The 17,854-nt window shown below is 46.9% G+C and overlaps 1 protein-coding gene across 2 annotated transcripts in view; it reads right to left on the bottom strand.

Annotated features, from left to right (window-relative positions):
• The window catches only part of BMP2 (bone morphogenetic protein 2), a 68,968-nt gene that overhangs the window by 13,137 nt on the left and 37,977 nt on the right, over positions 1-17,854 (bottom strand). Inside the window, exon 5 of one of the 2 annotated variants that reach the window (XM_063391469.1) lies at positions 11,390-11,713. The exons of the other annotated variant lie outside the window; for it this stretch is intronic. Within the exon in view, the coding sequence (XP_063247539.1) occupies positions 11,608-11,713 (106 nt within the window). The 3' untranslated portion in view covers positions 11,390-11,607. Of the gene's footprint in view, positions 1-11,389; positions 11,714-17,854 lie in introns of those variants that run through there. 2 annotated transcript variants of the gene reach the window in all.

Here is a 17,854-nt window from a genome sequence, read left to right as displayed (position 1 = left end):
TGAATGCCCTGTTGCAGGAGAGCTGAGACGTGGGCTTGGCTTGGTGTGCCTGGAAAACACCCATTGCTGCTCTCAGCTGCCCTTGTGTTGTGGAATTCTCACCTCACCTGAAACTGCCCTGCTTGCACACTCTGGCTGAAGAGGTTTTTCCCTTTGCTGTACCGTGGTACAGATCCAGTTCTCCTAGAGGCTTAGCCCTCATGGCAGTGTGAAACCCCACAGGGCAGTTAGCATTGCCAGGCCATTTCCTTGTGTCACAAAACGTCACCTCTGCTCTGTTACCCCGTGTCGTTCTCACCTCCCCGTCAGTCGGCTGTCGCAGGGTGTGGCAGGAAGGGCCAAACTTGTGATAAACTTCACCTGAGGCTCAACTTGTGCCTCATCCTTGAAAGCTGTGTGTTTGGGAAGCATCTCTGAGCACTGTGACTCAAGTCTGCCTGGCGCTGTTGTGGTGCGCATGGAGTTATCAGGAGTTTCTGAGTGTTACCCCTCCGGGTGTTGCTCCGTGCACCACCTTGCACCTGGAGAACCTGTTTGCTGGACATGCAGGTAAGCCACTGCAGAACTGCATCCCAGACATGACCCTGGTGCTTGCAGAGAGCCCCAGTGGAAGGGGAGCTGAGATTAACTGCAGCAATTGTACAGATCTTGCTGTGAGTTGAACGCTGTGTTTGGACCACAACTTTTTCCAAAGAAAAACTGCAATATCTGCATATTTCCAACCACACTGATCTTGCTGTAGTGATCTCAACTGCAATCCCAAATCGCCAGCCTGATTTTCCTCTTAGTTCAGCAGCAGCTTTTCATCTGCTGTGCAGGACTGGACCGTCTGTGTACATCCAGGTCATGGAAAAATATTATTTCTGTACTAAATGAGATCAGTGTGTCCCCAGTGCAGTCCCAACCACTTCCACACACTTCCACTTTTCCTCACTGGGGCCTAATCCTGAGTCAGGGAACGGTGGCATTAAATTCAATCAGGGCAGGATTATTATATGTGTTATTTTAGCTGATCAGCTGATCTAACATGTCACAAAAATGTGTTGAATCTTTTTTTTTTTTTCTTTTTAAGAGCAAAATAAAACGTACAGTTATATAATCAGTGGGAATCACTAGACACCTACACAGGAGAGCTGCAAGCATGGAAATACTCAGATATGTATTTGAAGTAGCAGCACAGGTTTTCTGGGTGGGATTCTTTGCCCTGCTGCACTACATCTGGACAAATAATTTGGATGTTGACCACTCAGGTAATGTAATCCAAAATCCCGTTGCCCATGTTGCAAACAGAAGAGGAGGAGAGAACATTTCATTCCCGTCTCAGGCGGAGCAGAGCACAGCTGTGGTGTTTCATTGCAGGCAACACCACTGCTGTAACCCAGCAGAGCATTGGTGGGGGTGTGCACTGAAATTATTGCTCTTCTGCCAAAGAGCTGAGGCAGAACGAATTCTTTTTTACTTTTTTTTTCCCTTCTTCTCCTTGACTGCAAAGCATAAAAGCAATCAGTGTTCCTGCACTGCAATAGAATCTGCACATGTGACATCAGCACCCTGCCATGCTGGGAGCTGTTATTTCTGTGCACAGAAAGGGAGGTCTAACGTGTCTGGGTGGGAAGGGATGGAGGTGCAGGGACCTCCAGACTGTCCAGCTGAATGTTCCTGTTCTGCTGCTGTGCCTTTCACCAGCTGCAGGACAGTGATCTCAGCCCTGAAGCCAGTCCAGGTGTGCTGGAGATGGGAGAATGCATCAATTATCACACTTCCTATGGCAGAGTCACTGAGGTTCAAAAAGACCTCTGAGATCATTGAGCCAGCCTTGATCACCACCTTGTCAACTAGAGAGTGGCACTGAGTGCCACATTCAGTCATTTCTTGAATAGCTCTAAGGACACTGACACCACCACATCCCTGGGCAGCTCATTGCAATGTTTACTGGCCTTGCCACTGAAAAAATTCCTCCTGATGTCCAGCCTGAACCTATCAAAACTCTCAGGACAGATCCAATCCCATCACTGATTAGCATCTCTCTTTTTTATCTTCTTTAGCACTTAGCCTCTAACACTTGGTGGAAATTTGAAAGGCTGGAAGTGTCTACTGCACCCTTGAGTAAAATGCCATCCATTTTACAACAGACCAATTCATGCATTTGTCTGTAAATTCCACAGTGCCTCTTTGTTTAAATGCTTGCTCCTTAATTCAGGATTATTCACTAAAGTCTTTTATTCTTGACATCACCCACAGTTTAGAAAAGAGCCTTTCTCCATGTTGACAAGCTGTACGTGAAGCAGCCCCTCAGGCTTGGGCAGTGGCTCAGTGGCTCCCCTTGGATCCGTAACCCTGAACGAAGAACAGGTTTCTTAGGAGGGTCTTTGTGGTTACTTGTATTCTTTTGGGCTAAGATTTATTTCTTAGGCAGAAACACAATTTTCATGAAATCTTTTTTTATAAACAGATTTTAAACAGATTTTCTGATGTCCCTTCCAAACAGTAGCTGGGAACCTGGCTCTAATTCCAGCCTAAGCCCATCTATGGCATCTGTTTCCAGTCTGGCACCACAGCACCCCTTTGCCTGAAGAGTTCTTCTTTCATTCCTCAGGCAGAGACACAGAGCTACATCATACTCTAGGTTGTAGCAGTACCCAGCGACCCAGGGACCTCTGCCAACTTGGAAACAAGATATGAACTAAAGAGTTTCTATTTTTGCATTAAAATGGAAACAGGTGGAAAGGACGTGTGGAATTTATCAAGCCAAATAAATACTTTTTTTCATGTTAAAATTTGAATGGAATGGAAATTACAATCTTCCAGTGTTGCTGCAGAGCAGCAATATTGAGTTTCTCCTTACTCAGCCTTTAGCAGTAAGGAACCAGGTGCAATGGAGCTGGAGCTCTGGAATTTTCTTCCTAACCCCATTTTAACTCTCTCCTAGGTCTGCTCTATTTTGAATTATTGCTCCACCTGGCACAGGGGATGTTATTGGCTCTGGAGAGAGGAGTCAGGTCTTGTAATAGTTCTTTTATAGATTGCTAACAGGAGAATAAGAACAGGAATGAACTGCTGGATGGCAGCAATCAGTGGTTTTCCCTATTCCTACCTAATTTATGGCAGTGAACCTCTGCTCCCGCCCTGAGTTAGGTGCTTTGGCTCAGCTCAGGTATTTGCTGTGTGTCAGCACCGAGCCAGTGTGTGCTGGAGAGACCAGAGCCACACAAAAGCTCTGCCTTTGAGCCAGACCTCTCCCCCTTCCTACCTCCACGTCAGAACAAACCTGAGGGAAGTGCCCCATCTGAGGAGGAGCATGTTCCCAGGAGGACTTCCTAAAATAAAACCCACATCCAAAATAATTTTTAAAATTATGACGTAGTATAAGTGGGACAGACTCTCCCAAAACACTTGGTTATCCACTGCCCAGAGGGTAGGAGCAGCTGCAGCACTGGTTGGACAGATAAGTAACCAAACGGATGGACAGACAATCTAACAGACTCCTGACTGCCTTCACTCACCCTTAATTAACTGTTTCTAGTAAATTGTCCTGGCTCTGTCATTATTTTAGAGCAGGAAGGTATCGATCTAGTACTGCAAATGTTGCCATCAGCCCTGCCACAGTCTGTGGATTCCATGTGAAATCCTACTGGAATCAAATAATTTGTTCAACTGCATCTGCCCAGCTCAGCGAAGGGCCTGTGACCACGACCATGAGCTTTTCCAGTGAAATGTCCCGCATGGCCCATTCCATGGGAATATGCAATGTCTGCAGTGCTCTGTGCCACGGGCACCAGGGCAGCCTGCAACGGGCAGTGAGCTCCAAGTCTAAATCAGCTTAAAAGGGGATTCAAACACTTCTCCTGTCATCAAACTGTATTTTTAATTTGAACTAAGAACAGCTTTCTGTAATGTTAAGGTTTGGAGGGTTGGCCAGTAATATACATGTGTTTAATTTTTTTTTTTACCATTTTGTGTTTCCTGGTTGTTTCTTGGTTTGCAACAGAATCTGAAATCCAAAGAGCAAAGTATTTGCAAAAGCTCTATGGCTTCAAGGTCTTTGAACTCCCTGACACCAGGAGGAGATGAAAAGCTCCCAAGACAGGCTGTTCTCCTGAGGCTCTCGGCCCAATTTCCAGGAACTGGGGCAGGTCAAATCCATTCAGGTGGCTGGACTGAGGGAGGAAATATTCAGGTATGGTTCAACTATGCAGCCAAACCATTTGATGTTTGCTTGTCACTTGTCTAGACACATGTTTCAAAAGGGAATAAAATAAAAGGAAGAAAAATACCCTGTCTGGGAATTCTTACCCAGTGACTTGCACAGCCCAAGAGCTGGGTAATTCTCCTCAACTGAATAAACATCAGAGGCAGTGTGAGAGCAATTTGGCTCCAGAAAAAATATTGATACTGAGTTCTTTGCACCTGCAGTGGCCAGGGAAATGATAATACACCCTCTCCACATCTTCTTATGCCAGGCTTTGGAAAGCAGCCAGGAAGCATCTCCCACCTGCCTCAGCAGAGGTCTCTGTGGGCAGGGCTTCAGGTGAGACCCTGCTGGTAAAATCACATCCCAAAGGGAATCAGCCTCTCAGGGAGAGGTTACTGGTGGCCTCCTTGAGGGATTCAAGGACCAAGCCATTGGGAAGAAGGAATGAGCTGTGGGTAGTGATCTCTCCTGGCAGCGCCGCAGGCACATGAACACAGCGATGGCTGATGCCCCTGTGAGCACATTGGAGTTCATCATCACCACGGCTGCTCAGCTAACAGGGCCTCAAGACAGATAAAAATTGGAGGTAAGTTGTATTTTAAAATGTTTCTGCAGTAAAAGAACTTTTTCCCTGGATGAATCCTAGGCAGAAATGTATTTGTCTAATAAAGAGGAGATCTTGTGTCTCACTTGGAATTTAATTCAGTCCTGAGTCACCAGTTACTGGTTTATGCTACTCTTTGAGGCTATTTGACTGTATTTCCCTTAATTTTTAGTAAATTTAGTAAAATTGCTGTGGTTTTGTTTTATATCGAGAACTTTTCAAGTTACTTGCATTTATCAAAAGCACAGGAAAAATGGGCAAAGTCTGTGTTTCACTGGAATGGTTTGTCCCCGATACATAAACTGTTGCATCCCAATTTGCCACCCTGCATTGCACTAGCTGTAGTGCAATTTAGTCGTGTACAAACCCCAATAATTTGCCTTTTAAATACATAATAAATAAATTATGCATTTATTTATTACATAAAGTACATGAAGCTCAACAGTCTGGTGTTGAGGTGACTTTGCTCACTCACAGCCCCAAATTCCTGCACAGTAGCAACGAGGGTAGGAAGTTTTATACTGTGACAAACTCACTGCCCTAGGAGAGTATTTTTGAATTTAGGTTTTAAATTATATCTACAAACAAATACACAGGGTCCTTGTTTTTAGTCATCTCAGCATTCTCACTCTCTGTATCAGCTGGCAGATTTAAGAACAGGTGATGTATAAAACAATTTGAGCTGAGAAAAAAATGCTGGGTAAAGAGGAGAAAAGATGCAAAGACAGGAATGAGATTATTAGGGAAGAACAAAAAAAGAGACAACACTGAATTACAAAGCCTAAAATCAAAAGAATTATGCCAATTTCAGTTAGCTAAGTAGCTGTAAAGACTACCAAATATTCCTTATGATTCTTAAGCATATTAATTGATGATTATTCATATCTGTCCATGAAAATTAACCCTCACAAGAGTGCAATTTAATCACTGCAAATTCAGATTGGCAGAAAGAGCACTCTGGGCTTTGTATCACTTGACTGAGCTTAGCAAATGAAAACACAGGAGATTTGGTTGATCCTCCACAAAGCTTTTGGGATGTGACATGATCAGAAAGGAACAGGACAGTCTCATGATTGTGTTTTGATTGGAAGATAGTCCTGAGAGCTGCACTGGACTCGTGAGCTGTGCTGCCTCTGAGCACTGCTGTGGGAGGGAATGAAACCCTGGGATAAGCACAATCCCTCTGTGCCTGTTTTGTCCTTTTGCAAAAGGAGCAGGATGTGCCCTGCAGGACGCAGCCCTGCAGTGGTTCCTGCAGCAGCACACAGCTGATCAGGAGTGAACCTGAACAGAACCTGACACTTTCTGCCCAAAACAGGGAAGTGCCCTGCAAAACCCGGTGTGTCAGACAGTGTTCTGCTCCTCTCGCCACACTGACAGAGGCCCTGTCACCTCATCCACCTGGTACCCCAACCATTCACTCCTGCTGAAGGCATTCCCACAGAGACACCGGGAATAGCTGGAGCATCCCAAGCTCCACAAAGGAACAGCCCCATTAGCAGAGCCTCTGTTAGATCCAGCCCAGACTTCCCCACATCATAAAACCATCGTGCATCTGGCTCAAATTTAAGGCACAGTTAGTGGAATTGATACAAGAAAGAAACCAAGGGCTGAATTAGTATCCCACAAGGTTCTTTGGGTTTTTTTCCACGTCCCAGATGAAGTAAGCAGCCATGTGGAGAAGTCCTGTGTCTGCCTCCAAACCCTTCCCTAACGCTCTCTAGGTTTTACACCCTTTCAAACAACTTCATTACCTGCCCTTTTTTTTTGTTGTTGCCAGGAGAGGTTAACAAAATTACCGAGGGATGAAACATTCTTGAAACATTCTTTCTGGCTCATCAAACAGGATTAGCGGATGAGTTAGGCTGGGTGGTGCACACCTAAAGGAGAGGGGCGGTGGGGCTGCACCATCACCCCGTCCTCTTCAAGGAGTCACCGCAGAATGTGGGGTGTGCACACAGGTGGCTCGGTGGGTTTGGAGGGGAGGGAGAGAGAGAAACCCCCCAAGTGCAGGGGCTGGTGTGCTCAGTGCTGCCACGAGCGTGGCACACGCTGGGAAATCCTCCCCAGCACCTGTCCCCATGGGCCTGCCGGCTGCAGAAGGGCCAGCCGAGCCAGCAGCACACAGCTCCATGCCTTGGGAAAGCTCAGCTCTCCCAGCCTTCACCTCCTTGCTGGGGAAGGTTGTGCTCCTTGGCAGCACAAAGATGTGACAACCAGGTGGTTCTAACCCCCAGCAGGGAATGGCCTGCTCTGCCTTTCCCATGAAAAGCAGTGTTTCCACCTTCCCACTGGACAAACACTCCTCCCACCAAATTTTTTTTTTCAATAAGCTGCACAGGTTATCAGGCCTCTCCACGTCTGACTTTGCACAGCACCTTTGCTCTTCCCAAACCTGCCCTGCATCACTGACAGGTACCAGTGTTCCCTGGGTGTTTGTCCCCTCCTTTTGTCTTTGCTTTTGATCTGCCACAACCAGTGGTTGCAAAATAAAGCTCTGCACATCCCTTGACAATTATATTTATTTAGGTGGCCCTGGCAGCCCGAAACTTTTATGGTCACTGCAGTTTAAAACTTCGTTGCAGTCCTGAGTATCTCCTGAAAATAGAAATTGAAACGATTGGGAAACACAAATGTTTTATAGATTATATCCACTTCTCCTAGACGTAGTAGCCAGCTAAGCAGAAGGTAAGGGGAAAAAAACAGAGATTAAAATCTAGGTCAGAACAAATGTTGGACCAGAGCCCACTCTGTCAAGTCCCAGGCATCCCACAAGAGAAAGAACGAAAGGGAGCAAAAAGAGGATTTTTTTTTTCTTTTTTTTTTTTTCTTTTTCTTTTTTTTTTTTTTTTAAGGAGGAATAGTGGCCTTTGCAAACATCCCATACTATGGAAAAAAAAAGTCATTTCAGAAATGCTATTGCTCCGTTCTGCCTGCTTCTAGGACAGCTATTACTGGCCATTCATATTACAGATGCTTTGTTACTTGTGCCTCTGGCTTGTGCTTGTCCTGCCCTGCCCCTCCTTCTATCCCAGCCTCACCTCTGGCTTGCTGCTCCCCAGTCTCTCCTGCTCCAGACACAAACACCAAGCCTTTTGGTCTGCTCAGTCCCCACAAAAGCAAAACAACCCTCTGCCTTTCCTTCAGAGCAGCCAGACTCGGGTGCTCCATGCACGGCTGGGCACCAGCAGCAGCAGGACCTGTTTGCACCACTCCCTGTGCTCCTCTTCCATCTTTAATAAGCCATGGGCACAAGAGCCAGTTTTCCCCACATCCCAAGCATGTGGGTGCTGCAGATTTCACACCAGCTACCCCCACCAGAGAGGGAAGGTGAGCCCTGTGGCCACTGCAGGAGGCAGACCCCGCGCTGGCTCTGGGAAGGTGCAGGGATCAGAGCAAGCCGAGGCACAGCCTCTGCCGTGCCCACGCCTCTGCAGTTGGAGCACCCCCAGGTGCCAGGGCTGGCCCAGAGAGGAGACAACAGCCACTGAGCACTGAGGTTCATGCTTCGCTGAAGTCACGGCCTTAGGCTACACTTTTCTCAAAAGCAGCGGCATTATTTTAAAAGCTTCACTTTCACAAGTAACTTTAGCACTGCAATAGTAAGTCTTGCTGGCTCACAGTGAGGTTTACACCCTTACCTCTGGAACAGGCTCCAAGCTCCCACCATTTCACTGCTTCCCTGACCGAGCTACCAGCTCTTCAGGACAGGGACTCTCACTCCATAAGATTGGGGTTTAATATCCATGCCTAAATCACTGGCTTGCACATTGCCAAGATGTCCAAAATAATGGTTGGTCTTTGTGTTGTGGGCTGACCCTGCATTCCTCATGGAATCAAAGCTCCCCTCACTTCTGAAAGGTGCAAAGAGAAGCAGCCCACCATCTTGTTGCCAAATCATTCTCCATGGGAGATTTGATTTGAAACTCACAAAATACCAGGATTTATGAGAGGAACTGGCCGCAATGTGATCATAAGAACATACCAACATTGTAGTTCCCCACTCTTTGATCTTGGCACTTTAATGATTAATTAGTGCTAAAGTACTGGAAAAATACCTCACTTGAGGCAGTTTAAAGCTTCTCTTTGTATTGATACAAACTATGACTCACATGAAAGGATAACCCAAACTGCAAGGGGGTGAGATTAATGCAGAAGCCTTTGGTCACATGCAGATGTTTGCCCAACTGGACAAACGGGGGAATCTGCTCAGCTGTAGGCACTATTTCCATTGAGCTGCCTACTTTTTCCATCACTTGCACTGCAAGAAAATCAGACAAGGTGGGAGAAATCCATCCCTTAGAAAGAGACACATGTTCAAGGAGGTGTGAACCATAAAGCATCACATCTTACGGCAGTTTGCAGAAAATATTCCTCACCTGAGCCAGTCAGAGAGAAGCCATTTCCCCTTCATCTGTCACAGTTGTGCATTTAAATACTTCCAAATATACTTCAAGGTGTAAGTCCCACTGCCACCAGTGGACATGGACAGGACATGGGAGGGAAGGGTTTTCTTGTGTAACCCTGCAGAGTTTACATGTACTGCACCAGAAGTCAGGTGCTGACCTTACATATTCCCAGCCCTGCCTGTCACCCTTCTTTGGCCATCTGTCCCTGTGCATACAACCACTGAGGGACTCGGGACAGGACAAGAGCCCTCAACCTAATCAGAAATGGCTCAAGTGCCTCCTCAGCCAAAACCCACAGCCACGGGGACACCCCAGAGCCAAAGTTGCCTGTAACCTTTCTTCTCCCCAAGACCTATGGGCCAAGCCCCCAGCACTGGGCTGGGGCAGGGCGGTGCCTCCAGGCTGGATTTCCACCTCTGCCTGCTGGTGGGAGCAGCCACAGCTTCCCGCAGAGGGACCCCTGTATGCAGGGGCTGTACATGGCCTGATAAACCATGAGATCCTGCCAAAAATAAGTGAGTAATGCACAGCCCTTTCCTTTACCTCAATTGCAGCTGAGTGCTGCAAACACCTTCTGATTTGTGTCAGCTTTGCATTACTGCACATGGAGCCTGCTGCTCGCAGCCTGCAAATGGAGCTGACTTTGTTCTGGGACAAATTTCAGGAAAAGTTTGCTTAGGGTCTCTTTTCTATAAGGGAACTTTCAAATGAAGTGTTTGACTTGGACTCACCAGGGCAACAAAGGTGGTTTGCTGAAGATGCCATAGTTTTAGTTTGGATGTCTCACACCTCCATCAGTGCCAGGCTCTGGGCCCTCAGAATAAGGCACCATCCATTCTGGCACAGTTTGCCAGTGAAGTTAGGATTTATTTCTCCATGCATTCAATGTTTCCCTCCAAAGCACGGGTGTGGGATAACTCTGAATTGATTTGCTTTGAGATCATCGCATCGAAGATACCCTTGAAGCACAGATCATTAGTGCTTTATTGGCAGTAAGTAGATTTTAATATCCACTAGCAGAGCTACTGAAAGATGGAACCTGAAAGGCAGAAGCATTGGCTGGACTTGGTATTCCTCACCAGAACTGAGGCTGAGCTCAAGTCCAGTGGAAGAGGAACTGAGATGGAGCCCAGCCTGGTCAGGTAATGGAGGGGCAAGGCCAGAGGGATTGTGACACACCCACATCACATGAAACAGGAAAATTGTTTTCTGGGTTTGACATCCAAATCCACTTGGCCTCAGAGGAATTCCACACGATCCCCAAATTGAATCGAAATCTGAGGTGGGAATACAGAATTCCTAGCCTGTGTAGTGACAGCTCTCTGCTCCCAGGGCTTTGATCCTCTCATGGTTAGAGCAGAAGGGAAGTTAATATAAATCGCTTTAGCTAGGGAACTTCAGCTAGGAGGATTTCTGAGCATTCAGCATTAGTTGTGCTGTGAATTTTGGAGGCCACAAGGAGCTCCTCTTCCCTCAAAACAGGGCATTTGCCTGGAAGAGGTGGAAACCCAAGGGCAAGCAACTGATCTCAACCAAGCATGGCCATCGCTTGGACCTTGGATTCCCACATAACCAGGAATATTATAGAAATAGTCAGACACTAGGCTGGTGCACAGAAATATAGGGATGAGAAAGGGAGAATCCATCTGCTTCTGTCTGTCTGTCTGTCTCTATCCCTTCCCTTCTCTTCCCTCAAGTCCATCTAGGACTAAAGACCTTGTCCCTTCAAACAACCTGTCAGAACCTACTCTACTTCAGGGTAAAATTTCAGCCTGAATGATGAGAAAGACTCTCAAAATGTCTAGGAATAAATATTTTAAGTTCCTTATTATTATGTACAGAACAGCAGCTGCTTTCATCCTAAGCTTGAATGAAAGTTGAAGGATGGTAAACAAATTCACAGATGAATGAGCAGCAGTTGTCCTGAAATGCAAATGGGCCAGAGGAGGGACACGGGGAATCATGGATTTGTGCACAACTTTGGCTGGTGGCTTTGGTATCTCCCTCATCAGACAGGGAGCTCACGGGCAGCCCTAAGAAGCTACAGAAGGTGCCACCTCCTTGCCTGATTAACACGGAACAGAAGATTCTTGTGCAGAGCAGGGTGAGGGACACCAGGAAAGGCAAGTGGCAGCACAGGGAGGTGCAGGGTGTGCTCACCTTGTCCTGGCAGGTCACAGCTGCTTGCCATCCTCAGAAGAGGCCATCACCTTGATCCGCTTTCATCTCTTCTGGCCACAAGGAGCTGAAGGGCCAGGAGCTGGCCTTTGGAGCAGGGCTGTGGATAGAGCCCAGCATCAGCCCCATTGCACGCCTCGTGCTCTTCCAAGCCATCCATTCCCATCTCCCTGTGACAACTCCTTCATCAAGTGTGATCTGAGCTTTGGGTCTGCAGTGAAACTCTAAGCCTTGACAGATTCCTCATGCCTCTGGATTTCAAAGAGGACACCTCTGCAGGTCTGGGATCCATCCTGGAAACTGGCCACTGCAAGATTTGAGTGCTTCACCCTAAAAATAGTTAGCAGCGCATTCAGAAAACAGAGACAACATTTCTGAACTCAGCTCTGAGCACTGTTTACCCCTTAGGATATCCAGTAATGTTTCCTTCCAGGAGTAACTGCTGGGAGATATCCACGCATCTGCCTGGCTTGCAAGGATGTCAGGAGAAAAGCTCTCAACAAAGAGCTGTATCTTACATCACACCCTCGGTGCAGGGAGCCCCAGGGCTTTGGCATACCTTTGTGAGGAGCACATTCCTAAGTCTAGGGCTCTCTCTTCACAGGAACACCCTATCCTCCAGCACCAACACACTGAATCTACAGCCCCATGGGCAGAGCTTCCCACCACCCACAGTTCCTGGGGGATGCAGTGAATTCTGTTTGTAACCAGAAACACCGCGGGCAACCAACTAATTACCCAGCAGCAAAAGCGTGGAATGAGAGTCAGAGAGCCATTTCCCGGTGCCAAGTTCCCCAACTCTTCCTCCATTTCCCTCCCTCTTTTTCCAGAAAAAGAAAACCAAAAAGAGATGGCATGCTCAGCACTTCGAGGTGCTTTGAGACTCAACTGAGTAATCCACTCATTATTTGTCTTTTCAGAACTCAATAAACCAGTAATTCAAGACACAAAATGCAACAGGGAGTCTTTAGCTCCTGAAGTTCCATATTCTGTAGGTGTTCTTGGGCATTTCCTTCTAACAGTTTCAATGGAATAGTCCCCATTTTTTGCCCTGGTTATCTTTGAGAGATTTATCAGAACAATCTAGACTGTTTTGTAAATTCGAGTGCATATTGGTGATGCAGATAGCTTTTCAGCTGAACACAGTTTTTGGAAGGAGGAGATTCCATTTTCATGTATTTTTCGTAGGGTCATTCCAAAATAGAAAGCCAACTCCTGCCCTATTTTGGACAGGTGGAGGAGAAAAATGGATATAATGGACATGTACCAAAATGCATGCTACAGAACCAGGCTCATTTTTTCTGCAGAAGGCCCTGATTTGTCTGAAAAAACAGAAGGAAAGACCCCCAGCCACAGCAAGAATAAAGGCAGGAAACCCCAACCCCAGTGTGAAGGGCAAGAGGTGAACTGGAGCCCTGCTGGCCTGTCCTGCTCTGTGTTGAACTCCCTGGGGGCCAGTGCTGGCTGGGAGGAGTGTGCTGCGTTCCCTTGGGCTGTGGCAGCCAGACTGGTTTGGTGGCTGCTGCATTTGCTTTTCCTGGCCCCCGCACTCCAGGTGCTGCCCCTCATAATCCTAACCCATCCCCGTGGTGCAGTGCCCTGTCCTGCCTTCCTGCACAACAGCACGAGCGGCTCCTGGGTTTTCCTGATGATCCTATGGCTGCAGGGAAGGATTAGAGGTTGGAATCTGTGCCCTATTTTGGGCTATGCTCTTGGGCAAATTGAATTATCTGTGCTTTCCATAGTTCCTTGTAAAGAAACTTTACACTTGGAGATGAGGACATTATCTTACTTTCTTCCCTCCCTGAATTAAATATCTGTCAATTCTTTACAAGATGCAAAGGGACCAAAATCCCACACAAACAGGCCTGCAGATACTTTTCAATGGATTTCATACCTAGAGGGTCCCATTGAAATGCAAATATTGGGCCCTTCCAAATGAAACAAGTTTCTGTACCACAGATAACCTAAACTAAAGGAAGCAGAATAGTCCATATGGAAATAACCGTCCCATTTAAGACATTATTAAAACGAGCACCTTTCAGTGCACCTGGAAAGGAACTGTTGATGGCAAAGCACCAGTGGAGCACCAAGCCAGAGGGAAGGGCCTCTTGGAGGCATCTTTCTGTGCTGTCTCAAGTCGTGGGAGCACTGGAGGGACACCAGCAGGGCCATCGCCTGCCCTGAGCTGGCACAGGGCCCCGAGCACCACAGGTGAGGGGATCCATCCCAGGTCTCTCAGAGGTAAAAGCCAATCCTGCTGGAACTGCTTCATCCCTCTGTGAATGCCAGGGCTGCTGCTGCATGTGGCAGAGGCACCCAAACAGAAAAGAATCTGCTGTACTGTCTCCTGCCATCAAAGCTGTGGCAGAAAACTGCATTTGTGTGTGTGTTTTCCTAAAGTCACAAAGTCCCTACATGCTGATCCTATTTTATTTAGCCCATTAAGAGTCCAACTAACAAAATTACTTTTGGTTCAACTTATTCCTGGAAGCATGTGGGGCACTGACCCCAATATCTCAAAGCAAAGTCACAGCTCTTTTATATCACAAAGCAAAATCCGTGATCATTTTTTCCAGTGTCCCATTTCAGCAATGGAAAATCCCTGTCAAAAGGTTCAAACACCATTTTTCACCAGTGTAACAACACTCATGGTTGTAGCTCATTTAATTAAGGAGCCTAATTTCCCTCAATTGTCTGTTAAGGCATCACACAGGTGTTTCATTTCAGAGTGCATTAGTACATGAGGCTCTAAGCCTAAAAGCTAATTTTTAACTTAACCTAATAATGTTAGTAATAACGACCTGTGATTACTGTCTTATGAATCAGGACCTACGATACTTAAAATAATTAGCATCAAAGCCTGACTAGTACCTTGCTAAATTCATTATTAGCCCTAAACCCTCAGCACCGAATTGAATTTTAAAATGAATGTTGGTGTGGGCTTTCCCCCACACCCACTGGAGGCTGCATTTTAACAAATTTATTTTGGAAATGTAGTTAAAGTTTTGATCACCAGTCTTTACTTGGAGGAAGAAACTGTGGTATTAGCAGAAGTACAATCTGATTAAAGAACAATGATCTGTTTTATTTGATCCCTGCTGTGTTTGGAGCACACATTTGCCCCCAGCTAGTCGACTGCTCCAGGAATTACTACACTGACCCAAAGCTGTGACCCATTAAGCTCTCAGGGGACATCTCTGGGGGCTTCTGAGGGTGACAGAAACCAGCTGGCTTTGGGAAAGGAAGTTTGGGTAAACCTGTACACAGGAGATTCCTCCATGCCCTTCCACCCAAGAGAAAATCATATCCTGACACTTTAGTCCTGTCTTTTTGACAGTCAGCCTTTCCTTTGGGGCCAGACAGAGACTCAGCTGTCCTCTGCCTCTGGAGAGATGTTCCTTAGGATGTGGCTATCACTCCTGGTGAGTGAAGGAGTGAGAAGCTCAGAGCCCAGGGACTGGCTCCCCTCTAACAACTGCAGGAGAAACAAAAACCTTTTCCAAAACACAGCCAACAGCAAAGAAGGGCTTTGAAGTGTAGCTCTCCCTTTTGGATCAAGTGGGAAGAGGTGGGAGCACAGCAAGTGCCAGTGAGCAGCCAGTGATTATGGCCAGGAAAGAGGGATGACTTGGAGGAGGCCAGGAGCCCTCAGCAGAGTGTGGCTTCCCCCAGGACCCTGAGCTTGCCCGTGACCATCTCATTCCGTGCCCCACGCGCCTGCTGCTGACAGCAGCAGCTCCCAGCCGATGTCCCAGCACAAGGGAGGGGTTTGAGGCCACCCCTGACAGACAGACCCGACCCAGGCTGGGGGCCGCAGCACGCAGGGCACCAGCCCCAGCTGCGAACCAGAGACAAAGCAGAGCTGCACGCTGCTGAAAAGACAGGAATCACTAATCCTGTACGTGTGCCACAGAGAGGAACGACCAGAACACCAGACCCTGTGCAATAAACAATATTTCAGGCATTACGAACAGGCAGGAGAGCTCTGCTGGTGAAAGATTTGTAGTTGTTATTAATATCTGTCGAGTCCAAGCTGAGACCTGAACCTCCGTCTGCGCTTGAACCTTCTCCAGGTGCTCAGGTTTCCTGATGTAGATCTGCCTGACAAAACAACAACAACAACAAAGGCCTGAAAACACGCTGCTGATTTGGAGAATTTCCTCCACGCATCCAGGAAAGTTCAGAGCAGAAATCGCTCGCCTGGGATGCATAGCTGTTAATACCTTCTCACAAGCTTTCCCACCCACAGAATGAAAAGCAAAAACCAGTTGGCTTTGGGGTATAAACCAAATTAGAAACAGGGAAGGGAAACCTACCAAGTACCCACAAGGAGTTTGGCTAAAGAACTGTGATGCTTCTGAACATTTGACTTGATATTCTCCCACAGAAAAGGAGAGGGAAGCCAAAGCCTAAACATTCAATTGCTTTTAAAAATGCTACTTTAAGCCTTTAAACCAATTTGGAAGATTTTACAAATTTTGTCCTGATGCAATAAAAACAAACAAACAAAAAATCCCAGTATTAATCACATTGGAAGTCAGATATCCTAAATGTCCTCTTTCTTTTATTTATTCCAGCTGCTACTTTATCACAGCTCAATATGAGCAAGTCTAAGACCAGTCATGGTCAGTATCTGTGAAAAGGATGCTCAAGAAAACAAAATCTCCTGGATGTAAAAAGCTAAAGGTCCTGCAGATCATTCCCACTTTGTTATGGGAGATTCTGGCTGTAAAAGGCTCTCTGAGCTCACTTGTGTTCACAGAAGATCCTAGAGGAGGTTTTATATGATTATGTGCATCTTAGGCAATATTCACTCTGGGCTATTAGAATTTTATTTTGTTTCTATAATTAATTACCTTAATTACTGGCAGGGTCCAGGGCTTTCAGCCCAAGCCCTGACTGCTCAGAGGTTTCCTTCCCTCCAGAAATATCTTCTGCAAAACCTCTTGGTCAAGCAGATCCTGCACCTTCCTCACGACCAGATGGAGTTTGGAGCAGTTTTTCTGCCCTTACAAGTCAGCCAGCAGTGAGTCTGCAGCTCCCTGCAGGGCTCCAAAACCTCCTGCGAGGGTGGAGCAGGAAGAGGCTCCTGCAGTTCCCCTGGCAGCTCTCAGGAGGGATGTGCAGCACCAGGAAGGGCAGAGTTGTGCAGGTGAAAGGGAAGGAAAGGAAAGGAATGGAAGGAATAGACAGAAATGCAGGAAAACTGGGCTAAAAAAATCAGGTGTTATTTAACTTCTTGGAATGTGCTTCTGCCCAGATTCCTAGAGATGGTAGGTATAGAACAGGAGTGAATATGCTGTGAAAATAGCAGCAGCAGAAGGGCAGGTCTCTGGTTCACCTGGAAGGAGGGAGGTACATAGGCATTTACATAGCCTATGTGAAAGAAAAAAATTGGCTCTGAAGTGTTTGGCATCAGCTCCTCTGTAGCTCCACTAGTGGATTTCTGGTCTTCATGCAGAAATCTTTGCATCCTTCCCATACAAAGCCGCACCTGAGTTACATGCAGAAATCCTTGAGAGCCACATTTCATAACCCCATTCCTTTTCCTGCCAACAAATGAAATGTCATTCATTGCAGCTTTATAGGACTTGATTCAGAATGGAATGAAAATAATTCAATGTAAATGAATTATTATTATTATTGTTATTATTATTATTGTTATTGTTATTATCTCCATGCCAGTTTTCAGCACTTAGAGAAACTGCCTATGGGGATCACTTTGCTTCAGGGTTTTGCATTCTGGGCACCGTGAGAAATGGGCTGGGGGACTGGGCACAAGTCACTTTCCACAGGAGTTTGTGTGATGGTGCTGATCTTCATCTTCCAACTCATCTTTGGACAGCAGTGTGGGAGGAACTGCAACGTGGGGCAAGGACTCACATCTGAGTAAACAACAGCAACAGCTGAGGCTTTTACAGCCTGTCTGGCATTGGCCAGCGATGAAGGATTTCACTGCAGCCACAAACCTGTTGTTCCACCTCTCTCCATACCCAGACCTGTGCACAAATACACACACAGAATTTGGGGGCCCATCCTTAGAGGTCAGCTCTTGCTTGTCCCATCACCCATGGCATGGGTGGCATTGCTGCACTGGCCCCAGTGCATGGTGACCCTGAGCTGCTGATTCAGGGAGGATGAGGATGAGGATGAGGCTGCAGCTCCCAAGCTTGCCTTGAAGCCCTGAGGCCCCCTGTTCATTTAACCTGCCAGTGCTGGGTCGACCTTCATCCTGCCCGGGGCCCAGACCCTCAGGCAGTGGGAGCTGTGCTGTGGGGGCTCCGTGCCATCCTGCTGGTGCAAACAGTCCTCGGAGATTCCTTTCGGGTGTGTTATTAATTCACAGGGAAAACTGCTGGTGGATTTTCATTGCATAACACAGCCAAGCTCAGGACCAAAACAGAGTGGAGGTGTTTAATCAGAGCAGTCCCCTCCAGTTCCCACGTCAGGGAGCTGAGCCAGATCTAC

The sequence above is a fragment of the Prinia subflava genome, chromosome 2 (genome assembly GCF_021018805.1).
Source record: "Prinia subflava isolate CZ2003 ecotype Zambia chromosome 2, Cam_Psub_1.2, whole genome shotgun sequence".
In the NCBI taxonomy this organism is placed as follows: Eukaryota; Metazoa; Chordata; class Aves; order Passeriformes; family Cisticolidae; genus Prinia; species Prinia subflava.
Note: the sequence above shows the minus strand (reverse complement) of the source record. Positions and strands in the feature narration are given on the sequence as shown.